Genomic DNA, 21,515 nt, shown 5'->3' on the forward strand with positions numbered 1-21,515 from the left:
GATCAAATAAATGTAGTCTTGGTGAGCATGAGACTTTTTTTTTATCTTACAAAACACAAACCTTTGAAATTTTGTAGTGTAAATATGTAGGGATTTATTCAAGATTTCAAATGTTTAAGTTTCAGTGAAAACTGATAAAGCTCACACAGATTTCCGCAGAGTCGGAACAATCATCATTAATACAAATCCACAAATCCTTAAAACGTTAAAATTTTCCGAAACATCCTTAAAATGGAGCAAATTGCTTAAGATGATAAGACTTGCATAATCACAACATTCAGTGAGCTTTATCCTAAAACATTTTTCAACAAGCAAAGAAAAATAGAGATATATTCTCTGAAAATAAGTTGTAAGTAAATGTAACTTGTTTTAATAGAAAACAAGACAAAAATAGTTTTTTTTTTCCTTTCTTTTTCTGCGTGGTGAAATCAGTGCTGTTTTGATGTTAACAGATGATAAGGCAGTATTACAAAAAACAAAATCAAATCTAATTATGTCATTCAGATTGCTTTTCCAATCATAACATGTTGACAATTTAGCTTTATTGTATTCTAAAGAGTGCACTGTATCTTTTGACCCCACAATACTAAAGCAAAGATGTCTCTAGATCCAATCTGGGTCTTGCATGGAGAGTGTGTTTAGTAGCTCGCTGTGTACTCGGTCCCTTCTAGTCCTCGACTCAACAGAGCGAACTCTTTCACAATGTCCTTCATCCGTCGCTTACTCGCTTGTTCCCTGTGCGAATAGTTAAACAGAAGAAATGAATTAAAAAAAAATGTTATAAGGTGCAAAGTGCCTGTCTGGTGTTCTGGTGCTAATTCTAATGTCGTGGCCCTACCTGAGGATCTGCTGGCAGAAGTGTTCTTTGTTCTCAGCGGTGAGGTGTGAGCTGGGGAAGCCAGGGGGCAGAAGAGCCTCTCTGAGCCACAGAGACAGAACACTGGGACAGTTTCGACTCACTGAGAACAAGACCTCCGCATAGTGCTCAGCCAGACTGCTCGGACACTGACCCCCAATAGCCTGTGTTGGACAATGAAATTGGTCCTTACATGCTCTACAATATATGCAGTATTTGGTAACACTTTATTTTACAGTGTCCTTGTTACATATGTTACATGTACTTACCAGAGTAATAACAGTAAATTATGCATAATTACATGCAACTAACCCTCAACCAAAACCTAATCCTACCCAAACCCTATAATAGGTATATGTAGTTAATTATTATTACATTGACTTAAATAAATAATTACACTGTAACAGTGACACCTTAAAATAAAGTGTAAACCAGTATTTTATGGCTAAATATTCCTATGTAACATTACCATATGAGGTGCTTTTTCCCAAAGCACTTTCATCTGTTTTTTAAGGTTCAATGTTAACACTTTCTTAACACTGGAATAATTTATTAAATTAATCATTAAATAACAATAACTTTGTTTACGAAACACTTCAGAACAGTGTAAGGCCCGCTATATTGGCCCAATTGCCGGTTCGCCAATATACGGGGAAGGAATCACGTGCTCTGTCCTCACTCATGCAAAGTATGGGTTGGTTAAATTTGTAATACATTAATCATATGTATTTACTCGTTAATTCATCTGACTCCATAAATGAAAGGTTTTAATAATATCTGTGCCTCACTAAAAGTGAGCAAATGTTTGACTATTCCTTTTAACCATTAAATGAACGATGTCAAGATCAGTTAGAATAATCACATGTAAGGATTTATTATGTCAGGTAAATGTATCATGCCAATTTCATAATCAATTCAAAGATAATCGATACAAAACATCAAATGCTCTGGAATAGAGAGAAGATGCAAACCCAACTTTAAGAAATACGTGAGGCTGAGAGATCTATCTCTCTCAGCCTCACGGACCGATCTGAAGTACAGAAAAGGCCCCGAACTCTCTGCTGCATCTCCTTATATACACAAACCTTTCACAAGGAAACATGTACTAACAAAAGAAATTTGCATGCAGTGGTCACACCTTCATGGGGGTGGGTGACCATTTGCTTGAGAGACCACCTTCCTTTGTAAGTCAGTTATCCATAAACTCTTAAAACCTTATTACCTTTTATTTTATCTATCTGGATATGAGATATCTGTACCACTCACTTTGAGACATTTCAAATGACACCAAAAACATAACAGTCAATGATAAACATTCACATTAAACCATATTCTTGTGTGAGTTCTTGGTAGTTTGCGGAAGTGAGGTCGTATGGGGGAGGTCAAATGGTAATTAGCCCTTTGTCTCAGACCAGGGCCTCAACCAGTATTTTCAGTCTTACAACAGGAAGACTATTTTAACGTTAGTCGTTGTCTAGGACATCTCTCCTCTAGCTAACTTCCCTCTTCATGCTTCTCTCTCCTCCACTCCCCACACCCCCCGTCATGTGCACGCGCACTAACCCCCCCAACCCCCACCCCCAAATCATTCTTGTCGGTTATTGGCTGGAACGCGGTTTGTTATGTTTCGTGGTCCAGGCTGGGCCAGTTTTTTTCTTGCCGTTTGTGGAGCCTGGGCTGTCTACAGAGACCGCGTTTTTTACAGTGTGTTCAGGGGACAGGCAGCTAGCGGATAGTGAGGAGATGCTTGCTGTATGTGACAAAAAATGTTTTGGCCTAAAAAACGTGTGACATCGCTTAGAGCACCTTTAAATAAAATTGGTTGGTGGGTATGATATTGCTTGTATACAGTTCAATAAACAGGTTAATATTGAGTATCTTGGATTTTAGACTATTTTGGCTGCCAATGAAAATAGTAAAGAGTTTTCTAGTTATCGAGCAACACAGTGGTGGTGTTTCATTCCTTAATTAATCAGCATTTTTGAACGAACGAGTGAATGTTGCTAAACATAAATTTGCTCATAAACACAGTGGCTGCATCCAAAATCGCATATTCTCTTGAGTAGGTGCTTATTTTGAATAAATAAATACATCACGGCTGCTAAAGAAGTATGTTCTATATAGTATGATTGTGTCTAGTATGAATGTATTCAGGACATACTACATTGTCACTGTCATGTGACCTACCAGAGTCAGTTGCATTGCTTCACTGCCATCCACAAATCCTAAAAAAACACCAAAAAAAGTGTCCATTGTACGCACACTTCAGAATCTAGCCGGAAGTACATCCGGGTACTTTTTGCTTACTCTTTTATGAGTACTGTGAATTGTTTGTTCTGTTTTTCGCTTACTAGGGAAGTATACGATTTCGGATGCAGCCAGTCACTTATTTCGTTGCTGAATGAATCAGTGCTTTTGAACGAAACAGCCTAGTGAAAGATTCAATGAACCTCTCATAAAGACAATAACTTGTTTCCATAATAAGTGAATCAGTGTGATTGAACAAATAGGTTAAATTAATGATTCAATGGCTCACTTATAAAGACATTCACTTCATTTGTTCCTGAATTAATCAGTGTTTTTATACAACTAGCTAGAGTGAATGATTCAATGACTCACTCATAAGGAGAGTCTTGTTTCCATACTAAGTGAATCAGTATGATTGAACCAGACGAATATAATGATTCATTGACTCAGTCATAAAGGTCACCTGTCAGCTACTAGTGAAATGATGAGAAATCCCAACCACTAATGCACAGAGAGTCTGTCTGAAACCGCTGACCGCTTCTATATGACTGAATTGCATGCAGAAATGTCTGACCTCTAGTAGGGTCTGAAGGAGCAGCTTTCCATCATCCTGAAGCAGCTCCCTCACAGCAGGAACATCCTCACAATGAGAGATCAGCTCCGTCTGTGTCGAGAGAGCTCAGTCTGGTTACTATATGCTTCACTCAAGTGTCTGTGGTGCAGGGTCACTAATATTACAATTACTAAAGGAAGGTACAGAAAAGGTTTTTTCCAGTACAAGCACTAGCATTTGGGCTGTATGTTCCACTACAGCTCTCTGTAAAGATGAACTGAATGTTAAACGTGTTGTACAGTACTTACAAATAGCAGACAGGTTGCTTTCAGTGTTGGAGTTTCAGGGAATTTGAATGATAAGATTCCTACATACACATAGACAGTTAATGGATGAATGAATAAATGTTGAGCTTTGTAAATGAGCTTGCTGAAGTGACACTCACCACAGTAGAATACAGCTTTAATATCAAGATGGTCTGAAAGATAAAGCTCAGACTTTCTCCTCAAAACCTGCAAAGACATCAGAAAAAATGGGAAACCTCTTTAAGTGTTTTTTTTTTTTTTTTTTTTTAAGAAACGGTTCTTTTGAACCATGAAAATGTATGTAAAATATTAAATCTGTGTAAATGTGTAGACTAAAGTCTGAAGACTAAGGCAAAAATAAACGAGCACAGACCTGAGCATGAAGCTGCATAAATGACTCCACCACATCTGGATGATCTCTGGAGCCTACAACATTTCTATATAGTTAGAATGACTATAAGTCAAACGTTAATATCATAACAATACTTGTCAAATTGGGCAACGTCTCCATATTGAAGGTATTCTTTTTTTCTTCACTAGCCAAGAAAAGTGTCTGATCACAGAGATAAAGTGAGTAAAATGCTGGTCATGTGTTCTTAACATGGCAGCCACCGAGCTTTTTCTAGACCAGTCATGTACAACATTTTAATAATATTTCTCAAATGTACTATTAATTTCTTTAGGGGTAAAACAATTTAAAGTTACTTAATATACCTTTAAAGGGATAGTTCACCCCCAAAAAATGTCAATTCTGCCATCATTTACTTACCTAAATGTAGGTCAAAACCTGTATGACTTTATTTTTTCTGTGGAACACGAAGAAAATATTCTGAAGAATATTTTAACTGTTTTTGTCCATAATAACACTGGCTCCTATTGAGTTTCATTGTAAGGACAAAATTACACTTTTTCAACCCTTTTGTGTTCCGCAGAAGGAAGAAAGTAACAGAGGTTTGTCGAAAGCTTAGTGATGGTGACACTGAAGGTGTGTAGTTTGTTTACAGCCTACATTTTACTTTTAAATTTAGTGATTTTTTAGGCTTTAAAATTCATAAAAGTTGGCTGTCTGAAATCGCATACTTTCTGAGCAGGTACTTATTTTGAACAAGTAATTATTTCGTGACCTATTCAAATGAATTAATACCTATTTAAGTTACAAAAGTTATTCAGACAAGAGCAGTGAGTGATTTTTTTCTTTGTCTTTTGCTGTTTGATTAACATTAAAAACACAGATAGCAGCAGGATTATTAGGATGCGCGAATCCAATATACTGTTTACATTCACTTAAGCCATAACCGACTGTTTACTAGGATACTTGTGATATTCGTCGAGACTTTGAAATTGTCCATTTAAGCTCAAGAAGACGTGAAAGAGAGCTCAATTCATCATTTGCGCCCTGTCTGGGCATGCACTTCGGATCATTGCGCACACAAAACTTTCCACACACAGTGTGAGTAACGAATTGAGTTCCCTTTCGCGTCTTCTTGCGCTTGAATATTTAAATTGGCAAGGCTTAAACTTTCGTGACGATGCAGCGACTGCCCGTCAACGTCATTTACGTTTGTTTACGTTCATGTTCTCACAACATTGCATTGTTAGAATTCATAAAAATATTACCAGCCAACTGGCGATTGACTCGATAAACTCACCAATGCCCTGTCTTTATATTATGATTGTGTGTAGAGTCAATTGCATCACTTCACTGCCATTCCCAAATCCTCTCCCGTGTCCTCATGGGATGGTAAAGTGTCCAATGGAGGCACATTACAAAATCTCGCAGGAAGTAACAAGTCACCCGGGTTATTTTTGACTACTCTTTTATGAGTACTGTGAATTTGGACTACTCTTGTCACGTACTGTTTTTGGCCAACTATATAGTAGGGAAGTATGCGATTTCTAATGCAGCCATGTGTTCATTTGTGAAGATTATCACAATGAACACAATAAAAATCATAAACTTTTGTTGGTCACAGAGCTCATTTTCTGCAATAATCCAAAAGCCAATGGAAAAATCCTTCTGGGTTTTTGTCAGGGAAGCCAGGGTGATGCTAACTTCCGGATTGGTCTACAAAAATGTGTTATCACTGCAGAAATCTCTCGATTGGTCACTTAAAATACAGACCTTGATAAAACTCATTGTTGATAGTGACTCTTATCTCTTACCTAGCTGAAAAATGGACATGGTGATGTTGGTAATCAGCTCTAAAAGGGCAGTGATTGGAGTAAAATGATCCTTCTCACAGCCAAAAATGTGAACTAACTAGAGGGAAATATGTAAGGCATAAACACATTGTGACACTCAACTTATGAAGTAAACATAGAAATGTTTTGTTTTACGTGAAGGGTTAGAGCGTGTCTTTACTTGTCGTGTGAGGTCTAAAGCCGAGGCTTGTGGGTAAGCGCTGAAAATCTGCCCAATGAGCTCACAGAGCTGAGTCACCAGCGGTGCAAATTCATGGTTAAGGGTCTTCAGTGATTTCTCAAAGACAGCACACACCGCCTGAGTTGAGGTGAGAGAAAAGTGAATCTTTCATATACTCACACATACACACAAACACACACACGTTCACCTACACTGACCTCTACCACCTCAGGTTCATTCAGCCACTTGTTGAGAACAGTCTGGATTAAAGGGAAGGCCTGCTGCAGGACGACCACCACCTGAGAAATGACCAGAACAGCTGTCAAACCACACGTACTGTTGGGTGTTCATTTTACAGGTCTGTGCTGATTCAAACATGCTTGCTAATAAACAAAACTGATTGGAGGTTGAGCCGTGGTATGTTGTCATACCGGGTTGTTGTTGCGTGGCTGTGTTTGGACAGGCCTCATCACTTCCAATCTTTCACTTTGCTTGTTTAGATCAAATGTAGAGAAGAGATTAGACAGCAGGCCAAGGATGTGGATAGTAGGAAGTTTATTAGCGGAGCTGGGCTGCATCAAAGGGGTAAAAGAGTAAAAATACTGAGAAAAACATTTTCCAAAATATCTTCTTTTGTGCTCCACCACAGATTTGGAATGACATGAGGGTTTAAACCCAGATAGAAACCTAGTGTCGGCCCAGATCCGGGCCACATCTAGTACATGTGGATTCCACCCGCACCAGATGTGGGCCGGATCTCGGCCGGCACTATGTTGCTATCTGGGAAGTTAACTATAAAACCTTTTTGGAACTGTACTTATTGTGTACTATACAAAATTACATTTTCTTTTCAGGTTAGTCTAATAGTATGTGAATCAAGCGTACGCTGACATTATTGCACCTCACCAGCTCATTGGCCAGTTTCTCCAGCTGTTGGATGTGGGGAGTGACCAGAGAGAGCAGCTTCCCCAGTATCTCTTCACTGGGCAGGGCTGAGAGCAGGAAACCCAGTGCCTGCATTATCCACATGCACTGCGGGCTCTGAACAGAAGACTTACTGTCAATCCTACTGGGATATAACTATTAAGCATGGTATAGAGTTCAAGCTTGGTGACCATTTAGATATTCAATCTGAACAACCAAAGAAAAAAACTAGACTTCCGGAAGTCTAAGTTATCATAAAAAAGTCACACCCTGTTTATGGTCAAGATTGACTGACCGTAGGAAATAAATTGGAAAGACCCCAACGCAGAGCAATTTTTTAAATATGTGTTGAATGAAATCTAAATATATATATCAGCCAGTGTTGAACAAACAGAAATGAAGGGCTTGAGATTATAAAACATCCAGAGTGCAAAAGATTCACAACGCACACACACGCAGGCGCGCAGACACACACACACACACACACACACACATAAAGGTTTCCATGTTTTATGACTTTCCATAGACATAATAATTTTAATACTATACAAATTGTATGTTTTATCCCCTAACTCTGAACACAACCATCACAGAAAACATTCTGCACTTTTTAAATTTTCAAAAAACTTTTTTCCCCAAAGGGACCAAAAACAATTTATGTTCCAAATTTAGTTCCAAAGGTTTGCGTATTTGCTTAAACAAATGATAGCGAAATGGAGACACTTACACATAAATCTAAAATCTAAATTATATCAAAATGACTTAAAATCCCAAAAGGTTGTTACTACTCCAGGGAAGGTAGTGGGAACTCTTACTGTCAAAAATGACTGTGGCGTGAATAGCCAAGGTGTGACTCTTTTTCTAAAAGCTTAGGAGGGTTGAGCATTATACAATGCAATCATGTTATTAGTGTAAGTTACAGTGTGACTTACTTTATGGATCTCTTTGACAAGCACCGCCTGAAACCGAAAAGACCACAGTGAGTTTAGTACATTACTCACTGACACTGGTTTGGTTCAACAACAGCGGTATTTCTAGGCGAAAGGTTTTTTAAAACCTGTGAGACGGCAATGATGTCACTGGCGTGAAGGTGGAGGTCATGCCGACACTCTCGGCAGATTCTCTTCAGAGCTGAGACACAAGACACGGACAGATCCGGGTTGGACAGACCATGCAAGACCACCGGCAGGACACTCGCCAACATGACCGAATGATCGGCCAGCCACTCAGCCAAAGAGCCTACAAGAAATCATGACAGTAGAAGGCAATTACTTTCAACTTCACCATTTGTGCAGACATGAAATCAACGTTCACAAATTCCTGTTAATGTGCTATGAAATAAACATGAACTATTAATGAAAAATCTCTAAATTAACATGAACCAAAATGAACTGATCGCCATAGCAACTAAACTACTAAAACACAAAATGATGCAGGTATTTTTCTCAGCATTTGACATCACCAAATGTGTGTTTACAAATGAATTAGTGTACCTATGGTGAACATGATGGTCTCAGCCAGCTGAATATTGTTGGCTGTGATCAGAGGAATCAGACCGATCAGTCCTGGAATGACGTCTGAGTAACTGACATCTACCGTCTCAGCAATGGACTGAAAACCAAACAGCAGAGCCTCTATATCCTCCACAGGAGAGAGCGAGATAACATAGAGATATTGTTCAATATAATACATGACATTTATATTATATATACACACACCATATTTATGTAACATCAGGACTGACTTGCCATGAGGAGGGGTGTGTTGTGTCCGTCAGCAGTGTGCCTAGTTTATCATATAGGTTTCTGAGGAGCTCTGGGCCCAGCAGCTCAAACACATACATCAGAGTATCTGAGATGTCAACCCTGAGATCCAATTAAACATGCTTATTAGTGCTTTTAAGTGTGCACATAATGGTTTTAATCAGACTGCTTTGAAATATCAATGTTCTTTACCAGGGGATCAGTGAATACACTCCTGTTTTTAAGTATTAAACCTTTTCCTATGTAACAAAAAAAATCTATAAATAAATTCTGGCCACAATACATTTCAAATATACACTCACCAGCCACTTTATTAGGTACACCTGTTCAACTGCATGTTAAAGCAAATATCTAATCAGCCAATCACATGGAAGCAAATCAGTGTGTTTAGGCCTGCAGACATGATCGAGACGATCTGCTGAAGTTCAAACTGAGCATCAGAATGGGGAAGAAAGGTGATTTCTGTGACTTTGAACATGGCAGGGTTGTTTGTGCCAGACGGCTGGTCTGAGTATTTCAGAAACTGATGATCTACTGGGATTTTCACACACAACCATCTCTAGGGTTTACAGAGAAAGATCTGAAAAAGAGAAAATATCCAGTGAGCGGCAGTTCTGTGGGTGAAAATGTCTTGTTGATGCCAGAGGTCAGAGGAGAATGACCAGACTGGTTCAGCTGATAGAAAGACAACAGTAACTCAAATAACCACTCGTGACAACCGAGGTCTGTAGAAGAGCATCATGTTGAATCTTGAAGCAGAAGAGCTACAGCAGCAGAAGACACACCAGTGACACTCCTGTGAGATAAGAACAGCAAACTGAGGCTACAATTCACACGGGCTCAACAAAATTAGACAAAAGATTGGAAAAACATCGCCTGGTCTGATGAGTCTCGATTTCTGCTGCAAACATTCAGATGGTCCGGTCAGAATTTGGCATAAAGAACATGAAAGCAGAGATTCATCCTGCCTTGTATCAACGGTTCAGCTGGTGCTGCTGGTGTTGGTTTAATGGTGTGGAGGATATTTTCTTGGCACACTTTGGGTCCCTCTGTACCAATTGAGCATCATTTACACATCACAGCCTTCCTGAGTATTGTTGATGACCATCTCCATCTCTTTATGACCACAGTGTTTCTATCTTCAGATGGCCACTTCCACAGGATAACACACACGTCACAAAGATCAAATCATCTCAAACTGGTTTCTTGAACATGACAGTGAGTCACTAAACTCTCCACAGTCACCAGATCTCAATCCAATAGAGCAGCTTTGGGATGTGTAGGAACTGGAGATTCTCATCATAGATGTGCAGCCGACAAATCTGCAGCAACTGAGTGATGCTTTCATGTCAATATGGACCAAAATCAAAGAGGAATGTTTTCAGCACCTTGTTGAATCTCTGCCATGAAGAATAAAGGAAGTTCTGGAGGGCAGTTCTCCAATCAGGTACTAGCATGGTCTACCTAATAAAGTGGCCAGTGAGTATATGCTAAATATATAAATTATATATTAGCAATAAATATTGGGGCATTTTTGTATTATTTTTTTTGTATATTTAAAAATATCTTATGAAGATTCACTTATAATGGAAGTAAATGGGGACAATTCTTAGGGGATTTGAAAGCAGAAATGTGAAGCTCAACAATACTTCTTACGAAGCACTTACAATAATTCTTCTTTTAAAACTTTTTTCAGTATTTTAGTAATGTCAACAATTTTGGTGTAAAAAAAATAACTAACCTTTTGTCTTGTGGATATACTATTGAAACAGTGAGCATTTAAACATTTACGGATTGGCCCCATTCACTTCCACAGTGTGTCTCACTGCAACCCTGATTTCTGCTTCTTTTTTTTTTAAAGAAAAATAATTATAACAAATATATAAATAATTCTGCAGTTTCTTAAAAATCTAGTTTAACCTGTAGGTCCTGAACTGCTCTTTGTCATCTGCGGACCATGTGGCATAGTCCTCATCTCTGGGAAAACAGGCCTTCTGCAGCAGAACGTCCACCAGCTGGAAGTACACAGGTCTGTAGATCTGTAGATAGAGCGTCTGCCTCTCAGCATCCAATGACGTCATCTCATCCTGAAACAAGCAGCCGATATACGACTCAAAACCTCATATCTGTACAAGTCAATGCAATACCAGTTGGAACTTGGCACCACACTTGAGTGATTGTTCTGGATGGACCTGCTGTACCTGTAGGGTGTACCAGAATGTGAGTGTGAGAGAGCTGGAGGTCTCATCCACAGGGTAACGTCCAGGTGTACCAGTGCAGGACATAATCATGCTCACTAGAGCCTGAAAGCCCTGCCAGTGATCCACCTGCTCCAGAAGAGTCCTAGGGAACGAGAGGGACAGAAAGAGGAAGAAGAGGTTTTATCAAACAGACAAGGGCAGTCGAATGATGAATAGGCCCAGGCCATCTGAGGTCATATAAGACTATTATTAATGGGAGATTAATGATGCATATAAGTCATTACGCCCAACCTGCAATGCGTTTCTCCCAGAGCTACAGCAATGCGACAGATTCCATGAGACGTCTCCATGTCTCCATCCTGCACCGCCTTCTTTAGCTGCTCCTGAAGACCCAGAACCTGAGGAACAACCTTCAGCAGACTGTCTGCAAACCTCCACATCAACAAACACACAGAGTAACAATGAATTTTTATGCTTAACCTTCTGTGCACCAGGGGTTTAAAGTGAAATACAGAAATGTACAGTTAGTTTCAAGAGATGGTTAGTTTCCTTGTGTAGGGAAAAGTGTAATGATATTATACAATCACACTTTTTTTTGTCAAATTATCAGCCAATATTGAATATTAATTGTTTTGTTTTAGTATAAAATTAGTTCATTTCTTAAAGAAAAGTAAACCAACTGAATACCCAACTAATCATTTAAATCCATTGGTTTTAAGATACTCAACTCTGCTGAGATGTTATTTGAATTCTTTTTTTTCTAAAGGAATATGAAAAACGATTCAAGAAAAATCTCTTATACAATAAAATACTTTACAATTTAAAAAAAAAAAAAATTTATCTTGAAAATTCCCCGAAACCCACCCGCATTTGGCAGGTTTGCGGGTGTTTATGTCAAGCCCTGCTGATAAATATAGATTGGTTTGTTTATGTTAAAACTGCATAATACAAATGGATAGAAATTTTATATTCAAATACATAAATCTTAAAGTGCCCCTATTATTCTTTTTCGAATATTCCCTTTTATGCAGTGTGTAATATAGCTGCTTGTGAATGTAAAAGCTGCAAAGTTTTATAGATGAAAATGCACAACAAAAAGTTATTGTCTCCTAAAAGAATCAATTTTGAACTTCTGAAACGACTCGTCAGCAATTCCAGTCGGCATAATGCCAACTTATGGTCTTCATTGGCTGCCCATAAAAACCGTCTACTTTGACCCGCCCTTGTTGACTGTACAAATAGATTTGACAAGAAATCTGAGGTATATTTTTACAGACTGCAGAAAGCCACAGAAAAGACAAGCAATTGGATTGCTGCAATTCACAGAAACAACTGGACTCCAGGCAGCGAAACGTGGATTTGCAGTTATCATTTTGTCAATGTGCTGAATTTAGGTAAAATCATACCCTAAATATTGTATTGTTATATATCGTATTGACAACTCATCAATTAAATATTTATCATCTTATATTTTGCATAATGGGATGTTTTTAAATAAACACTTGACAAAAACTATACAGGGCTGGACAATAAGACGATATATAACAATAAGTTATCAACCGGATTTAGACCTACCAATATTGCATTTATATAAAACATTCACAGGCAAATTTGCCTTATGTATTTCCCTGGCGTCGAAATCAGGCACATATAAATTATAGGAAACACGATTCCTGGCTGCATGTCAGTATCCATGGATCACTGGATCTTGAGTAAGTTGTAAGGAACACTACACTCACCTAAAGGATTATTAGGAACACCTGTTCAATTTCTCATTAATGCAATTATCTAATCAACCAATCACATGGCAGTTGCTTCAATGCATTTAGGGGTGTGGTCCTGGTCAAGACAATCTCCTGAACTCCAAACTGAATGTCAGAATGGGAAAGAAAGGTGATTTAAGCAATTTTGAGCGTGGCATGGTTGTTGGTGCCAGACGGGCCGGTCTGAGTATTTCACAATCTGCTCAGTTACTGGGATTTTCACGCACAACCATTTCTAGGGTTTACAGAGAATGGTGTGAAAAGGGAAAAACATCCAGTATGCGGCAGTCCTGTGGGCGAAAATGCCTTGTTGATGCTAGAGGTCAGAGGAGAATGGGCTGACTGATTCAAGCTGATAGAAGAGCAACTTTGACTGAAATATCCACTCGTTACAACCGAGGTATGCAGCAAAGCATTTGTGAAGCCACAACACGCACAACCTTGAGGCGGATGGGCTACAACAGCAGAAGATCCCACCGGGTACCACTCATCTCCACTACAAATAGGAAAAAGAGGCTACAATTTGCACGAGCTCACCAAAATTGGACAGTTGAAGACTGGAAAAATGTTGCCTGGTCTGATGAGTCTCGATTTCTGTTGAGACATTCAGATGGTAGAGTCAGAATTTGGCGTAAACAGAATGAGAACATGGATCCATCATGCCTTGTTACCACTGTGCAGGCTGGTGGTGGTGGTGTAATGGTGTGGGGGATGTTTTCTTGGCACACTTTAGGCCCCTTAGTGCCAATTGGGCATCGTTTAAATGCCACGGCCTACCTGAGCATTGTTTCTGACCATGTCCATCCCTTTATGACCACCATGTACCCATCCTCTGATGGCTACTTCCAGCAGGATAATGCACCATGTCACAAAGCTCGAATCATTTCAAATTGGTTTCTTGAACATGACAATGAGTTCACTGTACTAAAATGGCCCCCACAGTCACCAGATCTCAACCCAATAGAGCATCTTTGGGATGTGGTGGAACGGGAGCTTCGTGTCCTGGATGTGCATCCCACAAATTTCCATCAACTGCAAGATGCTATCCTATCAATATGGGCCAACATTTCTAAAGAATGCTTTCAGCACCTTGTTGAATCAATGCCACGTAGAATTAAGGCAGTTCTGAAGGCGAAAGGGGGTCAAACACAGTATTAGTATGGTGTTCCTAATAATCCTTTAGGTGAGTGTATATCGAGTCCAACCTTTAGTTTAAACTGATGATCGTTTGTTTTACTCGTGTTTTTGCATTTTCCCTATTAAATCAAGCAGGCTCTTTTGCCACTCAATCCGAGTGAGGGGGTGTGTTCTGGCGGGAAAATCACGTCAATGCATACCCTCTATCCAGGGAAGCTATGCTAAGAACTATTAATGCATGACAGGAAATAGTGCTTGTTTTGACAGTATATTGTGTGCCATATGGCGTATCTCACCTCTGACAATCAGGCTGTGAGATGATGTTGACGATGGTTTCCACAGCCATGTCAAAGAGCTCAGACTCCTTAAGGAGGGCAAAGCAGCTCTGCAGCAGCCCCTCGCTGTCCTTCAAAGCGATGTCCAGCGTGAGCCAGGAGGACACACACCTCATCACCCGCTCTCTGACCCCACAGGGAGCGTCTGCCCGTTGTAGTAACTGCTGGAGCAGGGAGCAGACGGAGCTCCACTCCACAGCCAGAGCACTTCTGAGCTGTGAACGCCGAGAGGCTGCGATCCTGCTGCTCTGAAGCTCCTCGGGCAGAACGACAAGGATTTCTAGAAGCGCGAGGCATCGGGCCTGACCGTCAGCCTCTGTCACACCCTCCCCTGTCTGGAAGGCACACAGAAGATCAGGCACTGCGGTTGGCCATGTTTCGGGTAAGACGTGAAGGATCAAAGAGGCCAGGGCAACACAGAGTCTCGTCAGCACCATCTTAGGACCTGACGCGAACTGGCCGACCTGGGCGATGAGCTGCGAACGGAGAGAGTCTAGTTGACCTGTTGGGAGGTCAGACCAGTGGCGGGAAATTTTAGCATGTAATGTGCTTGCCCCGAAGAACTGGATCTCTGGAACCTAATGTGAAACGGAATAAATAACCGTAAATCTAATGCAGGGAAATTCATACATTTTAAAGTGGGCCTTAGTCGCCCATACTACTTACTTTGTCTGACCGGAGCAAAGCCCAGCAGAAGTGCCATGCTTGTGGTGATGCCTGGGCTTGTGTGAGCCACTTCTGGGCCACATTCTTCTTTCCCATATCAGGATCATAGTAGAGCTGCTGAAGAGCCTAAAGAACATCAGATTGCTTCTATTATATATAATATAATTTTTTTCTTAAAAAAGAAAAAGAAGTCTGTATGCTCACAAAGCCTGCATTTATTTGATAAAAAAAAATACAGTAAAAACAGTCATATTTAAAACATTACCATTTACTATTTTAATTTATTTTTAAATGTAATTTATTCCTGTGATGGTGAAGGATCATTACTCTTCAGTGTCACATGATCCCTCAGAAATCATTCAATATAATGAATTTAGGGCTCAAGAAAAATGTCTTAATATCAATGCTGATATTAGTTTTTGCTGCTTAATATTTTAGTTGAAAACGTGATACAGTACCATTAATAAAAAAAATATAATAATATATTTATTCAACAAAGATGGATCGAATTGATCAGTTAAGACATTTATAATGTTATAAAATATTTATATTTCTCACCAAGGCTGTTTTTTTGTGGAAACTGATTTTTTTTCAAGATTCATTGATAAATAGCACTTATTATTTTAATATAAATCCTTTTTTGTAGCATTATAAATGACTTTACTGTCACAATTTAATGCATCCTTAATGGTAGTGTATCACGTTTACACAAAAAATGTAAAGCAGCACAACTGTTTTCAACATTGGTAATAATAAATGTTTCTAGAGCAGCAAAGCATCATATTAGAATGATTTCTGAAGGATCATGTGACACTGAAAACTAAAAAGTAATGATACTGAAAATTCAGCTTTGCATCACAGGAATAAATTACCTTTGAAATCATTTGTTAAGAACTCCTCCGAGGCTTGCGTTGAAGAACCAAATGCAGCTTGGACAATCCAGAATTGTAATTCATATAATGGGCAAAGGATCAAACACACAGCCAAACAATCCAAATAAGCAACAGGGCAGAAAACACAGGCAAAGAGAATAATCCATAATACAGGCAGAGAATAAAAAAAAACAAGACATAGGAAAAACTCAGAAATGTAGTGTAGCAACATACAAGACGTCACAAAGAATGACAGAACACAAATGGCTTATTAAGGCAGTTAACACAGTAATGAGACACAGCTGACTGTAATCAAGATTAATGAGTCCAGGTAGTGGGTTATGGGAAATGTAATCCATGATAAAATAGCACAAGAGTCAGAGTGGTGCCCTCTAATGGAGATCATGGGCACTCCAGCTGGTGGATGTGACAATATTAAAATGCAAAACATTTATATGCCGCCGCACCCTTCCGTGTTCAGCGATCAGGTTTCACTCTGGCGCAGCATGTTTTGTAACTTTGCGAGCGGCTCCACTTCCGAAGATGCACAACTTCGACTGCGACTGCTAAGTGTTCTGTTGTGCTCCAAGTTCTCTGTTTCCAATGGCCCTACTGTGCTGTAACATGGTGTGGTATCGCCATGTGGGCAACGCTGGTAAAATGACTCTACCCTCTTGTTCACTAATCCGCTCCCTGCTATCTGCTCACATGCTCTGATAATAATAGCTCTGTAGGACTATACATTATTTTGAAAATTGGTAAAAAAAAATAAAGCTGTTAAATCTGATTCTGTTGCATAGAACTAAATGAAGAATAATATTAATATATAGATATGAAAATATAGATTTTTAATATAATATTTAATATTTTGTGACAAAAGTGTGGTTATTTTATTGGCTTATATTTTTTAAATCAAAATTCAGATTCATTAAAATTATTGATTTTAATTAAAAAGTCTAATAATACAACTATACAAAAAAACTCATTTAAAATAAGAAATGAATCATTATTTTCGGTTTTCGGACAAGTGCAATCCAGAATTTCGGCTTCGGTCCAAAGTTTTCATTTCGGTGCATACCTAGTAATATTACCATATTCTTTCCCCAAAAATGTATATTGAGTGCATAGATAAGATGCAACAGAAATCACAGGACACAATGGAGAAGCATAATATAAACCAGCCACCAAATCCCCCACATGCTGACAGTTATTATTAGACTTGAACAGCTTACTGAGGATATCAAGTTACTTTCCACTTCCAGAAGCTCCTATATTGTCCCGAACTGCACAAGAACAAACACCTTCAAGTGTGTATGGCTTTGCTCAACTGTTAGTGGAATTATGGGAATATGAAGGAATAGCCTAGCCCTAGAGGCCACAGGGAAAGCATTCTCCAAACCAAAAGATACTGCTCTTTTTACTACTCAGATTTTGAGACTTTAGACTTTGGCAGTTTTACATCTTGTGCTATTGAAGAAAAGAAAAAATCTGCTTACTAAAATGTGTGGTTATCACACATATCTTTAAACTCAGTGATAGGACTAGTTCTCACCGTTAAAGGTGCAGTATGCAATTTTTCAAAATCTTTGTTGAACATTGTTGATATTTGAAATCAACCCAAACAAACACACCCCTCCCTTTATTGCTCCGCCCCCAAAATGCACAAACATCATTGCAGAAGTGAAGCAAAATAATGCTTCGCGGAAAATAAAGTGAAGATGACGAACGAACAACAAGGATGCATGAAGATGAACAATGAACAACTGAACATACAGTACAGGAGTGTATACAAGCAAGAGTTTGTTGTTAGTCACCAGCAGCACACACTTAAAACCGCAACCTTGGCGTCCGTTTTCAGGCCTTCCCGCTACTTTAGGTCTCTCCGGCGCTGGAAATCGTTTCTAATAACGTGGGTCCTAAAGCTCTCGCCTGATCATAACACTTCTTGTTCCAGTGATATTCCTCTGAGCTTTAAGGCCCGTTTACACCAAGGACGATAACGATAAAGATAAATGCACAGAGAAACTACATAGTTGGAATCACTTTCAAAGCGACTTTATGATGAACGATTAAAACATTGACAACCAATCAGAATCAAACCTGCTATTACGACCTCAAGCATTTAAAGTATCAGAAACAGAATGGTATTTTCCATTGGTGTGGATGCTAATATGGTTATCGTAATAGTTATCTTTATAGTCATCGTTGTTGGTGTGAACGGGCCTTTACTCTTTTGTTATCTCTCTCTCTGCCATATTTCTCTCTGCACTTGCCATCTCTACAGTCTTTCTTCAAACCTCCATCTTGCTCACTCTCTAGTCTCATCCCCCATCATGAGTGGACACGCCCCCTACTGCTGATTGGCTACAAGTGTGTTGTGGTGCTTGGTCCAATCCACTTTCCAACAGCATTTTTCAAAAATCGCTTAACCCTCATCCTTCCCTCGGGTCATTTTGAATTTTAAAAATTGAGTGTTCATCAGAGGGGTCCAAGACCCTAGGACTATTGTCGCACTTGAACCCACAAATACACACACACATTTTTTTTAATGGATTCGAGGAGTTTTGTGATTTTTTTATTCTTAAAAAAAGGAACAAATCCTTCCCTCACGGGTCAATTTGACCCCCTTAAGAATTAATGTAATGCAAGGAATGTTTCAGTACACACAGAAAAACCTAAAAATGCTCAAAATTCAAACTAAAAATGCTAAAACTTTACCAAAAATATATTAGAATGTCTACATGTGTTTCTGAATGCATACTGAAGAGAAATTAGTTTAGGACCCAGCGGAACAGCTCATTTGCTCCAAATAGAGCTATAAAGCCATCTAGTGGCAAGAGTCATGAAATATCATGTTATATTATTTTTTTCCACCAGAGGTCGGCAAAGACACCCAATGTAAGATATTTTGAGCAGAATTAAAAAGCATGAAATTGTGAGTTATTTTAAATTCAAGTTGAAAGAATGTGCTTAAATTACTATTTATTTATTATTTATTGATCAAATCTAGTCATTTAAAGGTAAATGAAAAAATGTAATGCAAAAAATTGCATTAAAAAATACCATCAAAATGAAAGAAAAACAGCTTTCTGGACAAAAAAAAAGAAAAAAAGTAAGTATAATTTTAGGGCTTCAGGTCATTTTGACCGGCGAGGGAAAGATGTGTTACAAAGTGTGAGCACCTTTAAGTGCCTCTTCAGAAAAGCACAAAATAACTGTTATTCACAAGCTTCATGAAATGTCAAACAGTGACAGAAGTGATATGTGATATTCCACCAAAACCTTTAAACACAATTAATTTTCAATAGTATAGTAACTATAGTATAGTATAGTATAGTATAGTATAGTATAGTATAGTGTATAGTATTAAATGGATAGTTTGCTCCTGGCTTCTGATTGGCCAATACAGTGTTGCAGTCATCTTACAATATATTCCACAATATAGATATCGTCCGAATGCTACATGAGATTGTAGTTTTTTGTATGTTAGTTATTTTTTTGGGTGCAAGGCCGGGACAACTTGTCACTCACATGAGATCACAGCAATAGCAAACCAAAACCATCCAATCAATTCCCAATGGACAAAATCAAGTCCCGCCCTATATTTTTTCATTCGAGGAGCTGTTTCACTCGTGCAGACGTTTCACACGTCACAATAGGGAAGCAAATACTATTGCAACTTCTGTTTCATGCTGACTTTAAAACAACCACTTGATGAGAATCCTAGCATTGTTTTTGTTTGGGCAAAAGTACATTGCAGAACAAAACAATAAAAAAGTCAATATAAACTAGTACGAGTGTAGGCTATTTCTAGTAAGAGAATATTAGTATTTTGCATGTTTTATATCTGGGGTCTAATACTTCAAACATAAGTAGTGCATAAGGACTTTTTGTGTATCATCATGTTGACATTTTTTTTAGCCAAGTTTTTTCAAGTTCTTCCAAACCTTAATGAGTTTCCTTCTTCTGTTGAACACAAAATAATTTATTTTAAAGAATGTTGGTATCAGTTGACGGCACCCATTGACTTCCATTGTATTTTTTTCCTACTATGGAAGTCCCAATGTTTGGTTACCTTTAAAATATCTTCTTTTATGTTTAACAGAAGAAAGAAGCAGCTCATACAGGTTTAGAACAACTTTAGGTGGAGTAAGTAATGACAACATTTTCCTTTTTGGGTGAACTATCCCTTTAAGTGAGCTGCAATAGTGAAAGAAATGGTAGACCATCTAAAATGTAGTAACAATTTCCCTTTTACCTTTATATAACAATTACGTGAAATGTAGCCTAAAAGGAAAAAGTTATTAGTCACCGTTTGTCAGCTCATACACAAATGGTTGAGTGACATGTTGTGTTTCTGTGAGTCAGTTTGGCCACACAGCTCCTGTAGGCTATATGTCACATACTCACCCTCTCCACCGCCTCCACCGTGAACTCCTCTGCATTCACTGACTCCATTCCCAATTAAGTTCCTTATCTCCTATTCTTGTGCTCTGTGACAGCCAGTATTCAATGGTACTTTTTTAAGGGGGTGTTTGTGGAGTCTCGTCAGCTCATGTGTGTGTAATGGGCAGCTCTGACGGGATGGTCCACCACCACACACACACACGTGGGTCGCGCTAAATAACAGCTGACAGGACTGACGCTACACGTCATTCACTTGACTGTCTCGAGCCAGTTCACTCAAATCACTCGGTCCCTACTTCACATCCGATTCGATGCGATTCAAACGGTCTAGTGGTCCCGTCGCTCTCTTTATAACTAAGCTGTCGTTTAGACCATAGGTTGCGGTCAACCACACCCCGCTCTTGAAGCCCAGACCCCTCGAGATATTTTTAGCAGTGACGATGTCCGCTGTCATCTAACGGAAAGATCATCCCGGGAATCACAGAGCGAATCTACACGGTGTCTGCGCGCGCTCGCTTTGAGTCGCTTTATCTTAACATGAGGACTCAAAGCGCTTTTATTATATGGACTGCGACGGTTCTTCATTTATCTGACATAAAAGGTAAGCACATGGCTTATGATTTACTTGGTGTCTACGAAACCAGCAACATGATTCTGCAATGTTACAGTCTCTGCAGGCTTTGTCTTGCTCGCATGGTTTTTCGGAGTAGTCGTCATTACTAATTTATATGTCCTAATTTTTAATTACATTATTTAGCCTATACATGAAGCACATTATGGGACTATCTATCTATCTATCTATACTTTTAAAAGTAAAGGTTCTTTATTGGCATTGATGGTTCCATGAAGAACCTCTAATTGAACCTACTAAGGATTCTTTATAGTGGAAAATTTAATATTATTAAAATGTAACACACAAAAAAAATATTTTAAGAACTGATCACTGAAAGGATCTTTGGGGAAACAAACTGTTCCTATGGCATAACTGCAAAAAAAAAAAAAAAAAAAAAAAAAAACCTTTGGTACCTTTCTTTTTTTAAATACATGGAACATTTCCATTACACAAAAGATTCTTTAGCGGGAAAAAAAATTGGTTTACAAGTAAAGGTTCGTTATTGGCATTG

General features: G+C 38.7%; 2 protein-coding genes across 4 annotated transcripts in view; one reads left to right on the top strand and one right to left on the bottom strand.

The window, feature by feature from the left end:
- ipo13a (importin 13a) lies at nt 1-20,777 on the bottom strand. 3 transcript variants are annotated; one of them, XM_084412515.1, is made up of 21 exons: nt 20,395-20,777; nt 15,113-15,238; nt 14,408-15,024; nt 11,503-11,643; nt 11,212-11,353; nt 10,931-11,097; nt 8,992-9,112; nt 8,741-8,888; nt 8,305-8,486; nt 8,180-8,206; nt 7,230-7,364; nt 6,755-6,895; nt 6,542-6,622; nt 6,324-6,461; nt 6,125-6,221; nt 4,335-4,387; nt 4,102-4,168; nt 3,965-4,023; nt 3,678-3,767; nt 839-1,020; nt 1-735 (listed from the first exon to the last, which is right to left on the bottom strand). In XM_084412515.1, exons 1-21 carry the CDS (start codon nt 20,440-20,442, stop codon nt 639-641), a joined length of 2,859 nt encoding a protein of 952 aa, XP_084268641.1. In that variant the 5' UTR covers nt 20,443-20,777; the 3' UTR covers nt 1-638. The 3 variants fall into 3 exon arrangements, with proteins under 3 accessions (XP_084268641.1, XP_084268642.1, XP_084268643.1); XM_084412516.1 differs by lacking the exon at nt 20,395-20,777 and adding an exon at nt 15,985-16,232; XM_084412517.1 differs by lacking the exon at nt 6,125-6,221 and having other exon boundaries at nt 24-735; nt 6,299-6,461.
- Nucleotides 20,632-21,515, top strand: part of LOC311292735 (uncharacterized protein) — a 9,690-nt gene continuing 8,806 nt past the window's right edge. The window contains exon 1 of the mRNA XM_084412528.1: nt 20,632-20,992. Within this exon, the coding sequence (XP_084268654.1) occupies nt 20,929-20,992 (64 nt within the window). The 5' untranslated portion in view covers nt 20,632-20,928. The remainder of the gene's footprint in view (nt 20,993-21,515) is intronic.

Source organism: Rutilus rutilus (genome assembly GCF_951802725.1).
Source record: "Rutilus rutilus genome assembly, chromosome: 6".
Lineage (NCBI taxonomy): Eukaryota > Metazoa > Chordata > Actinopteri > Cypriniformes > Leuciscidae > Rutilus > Rutilus rutilus.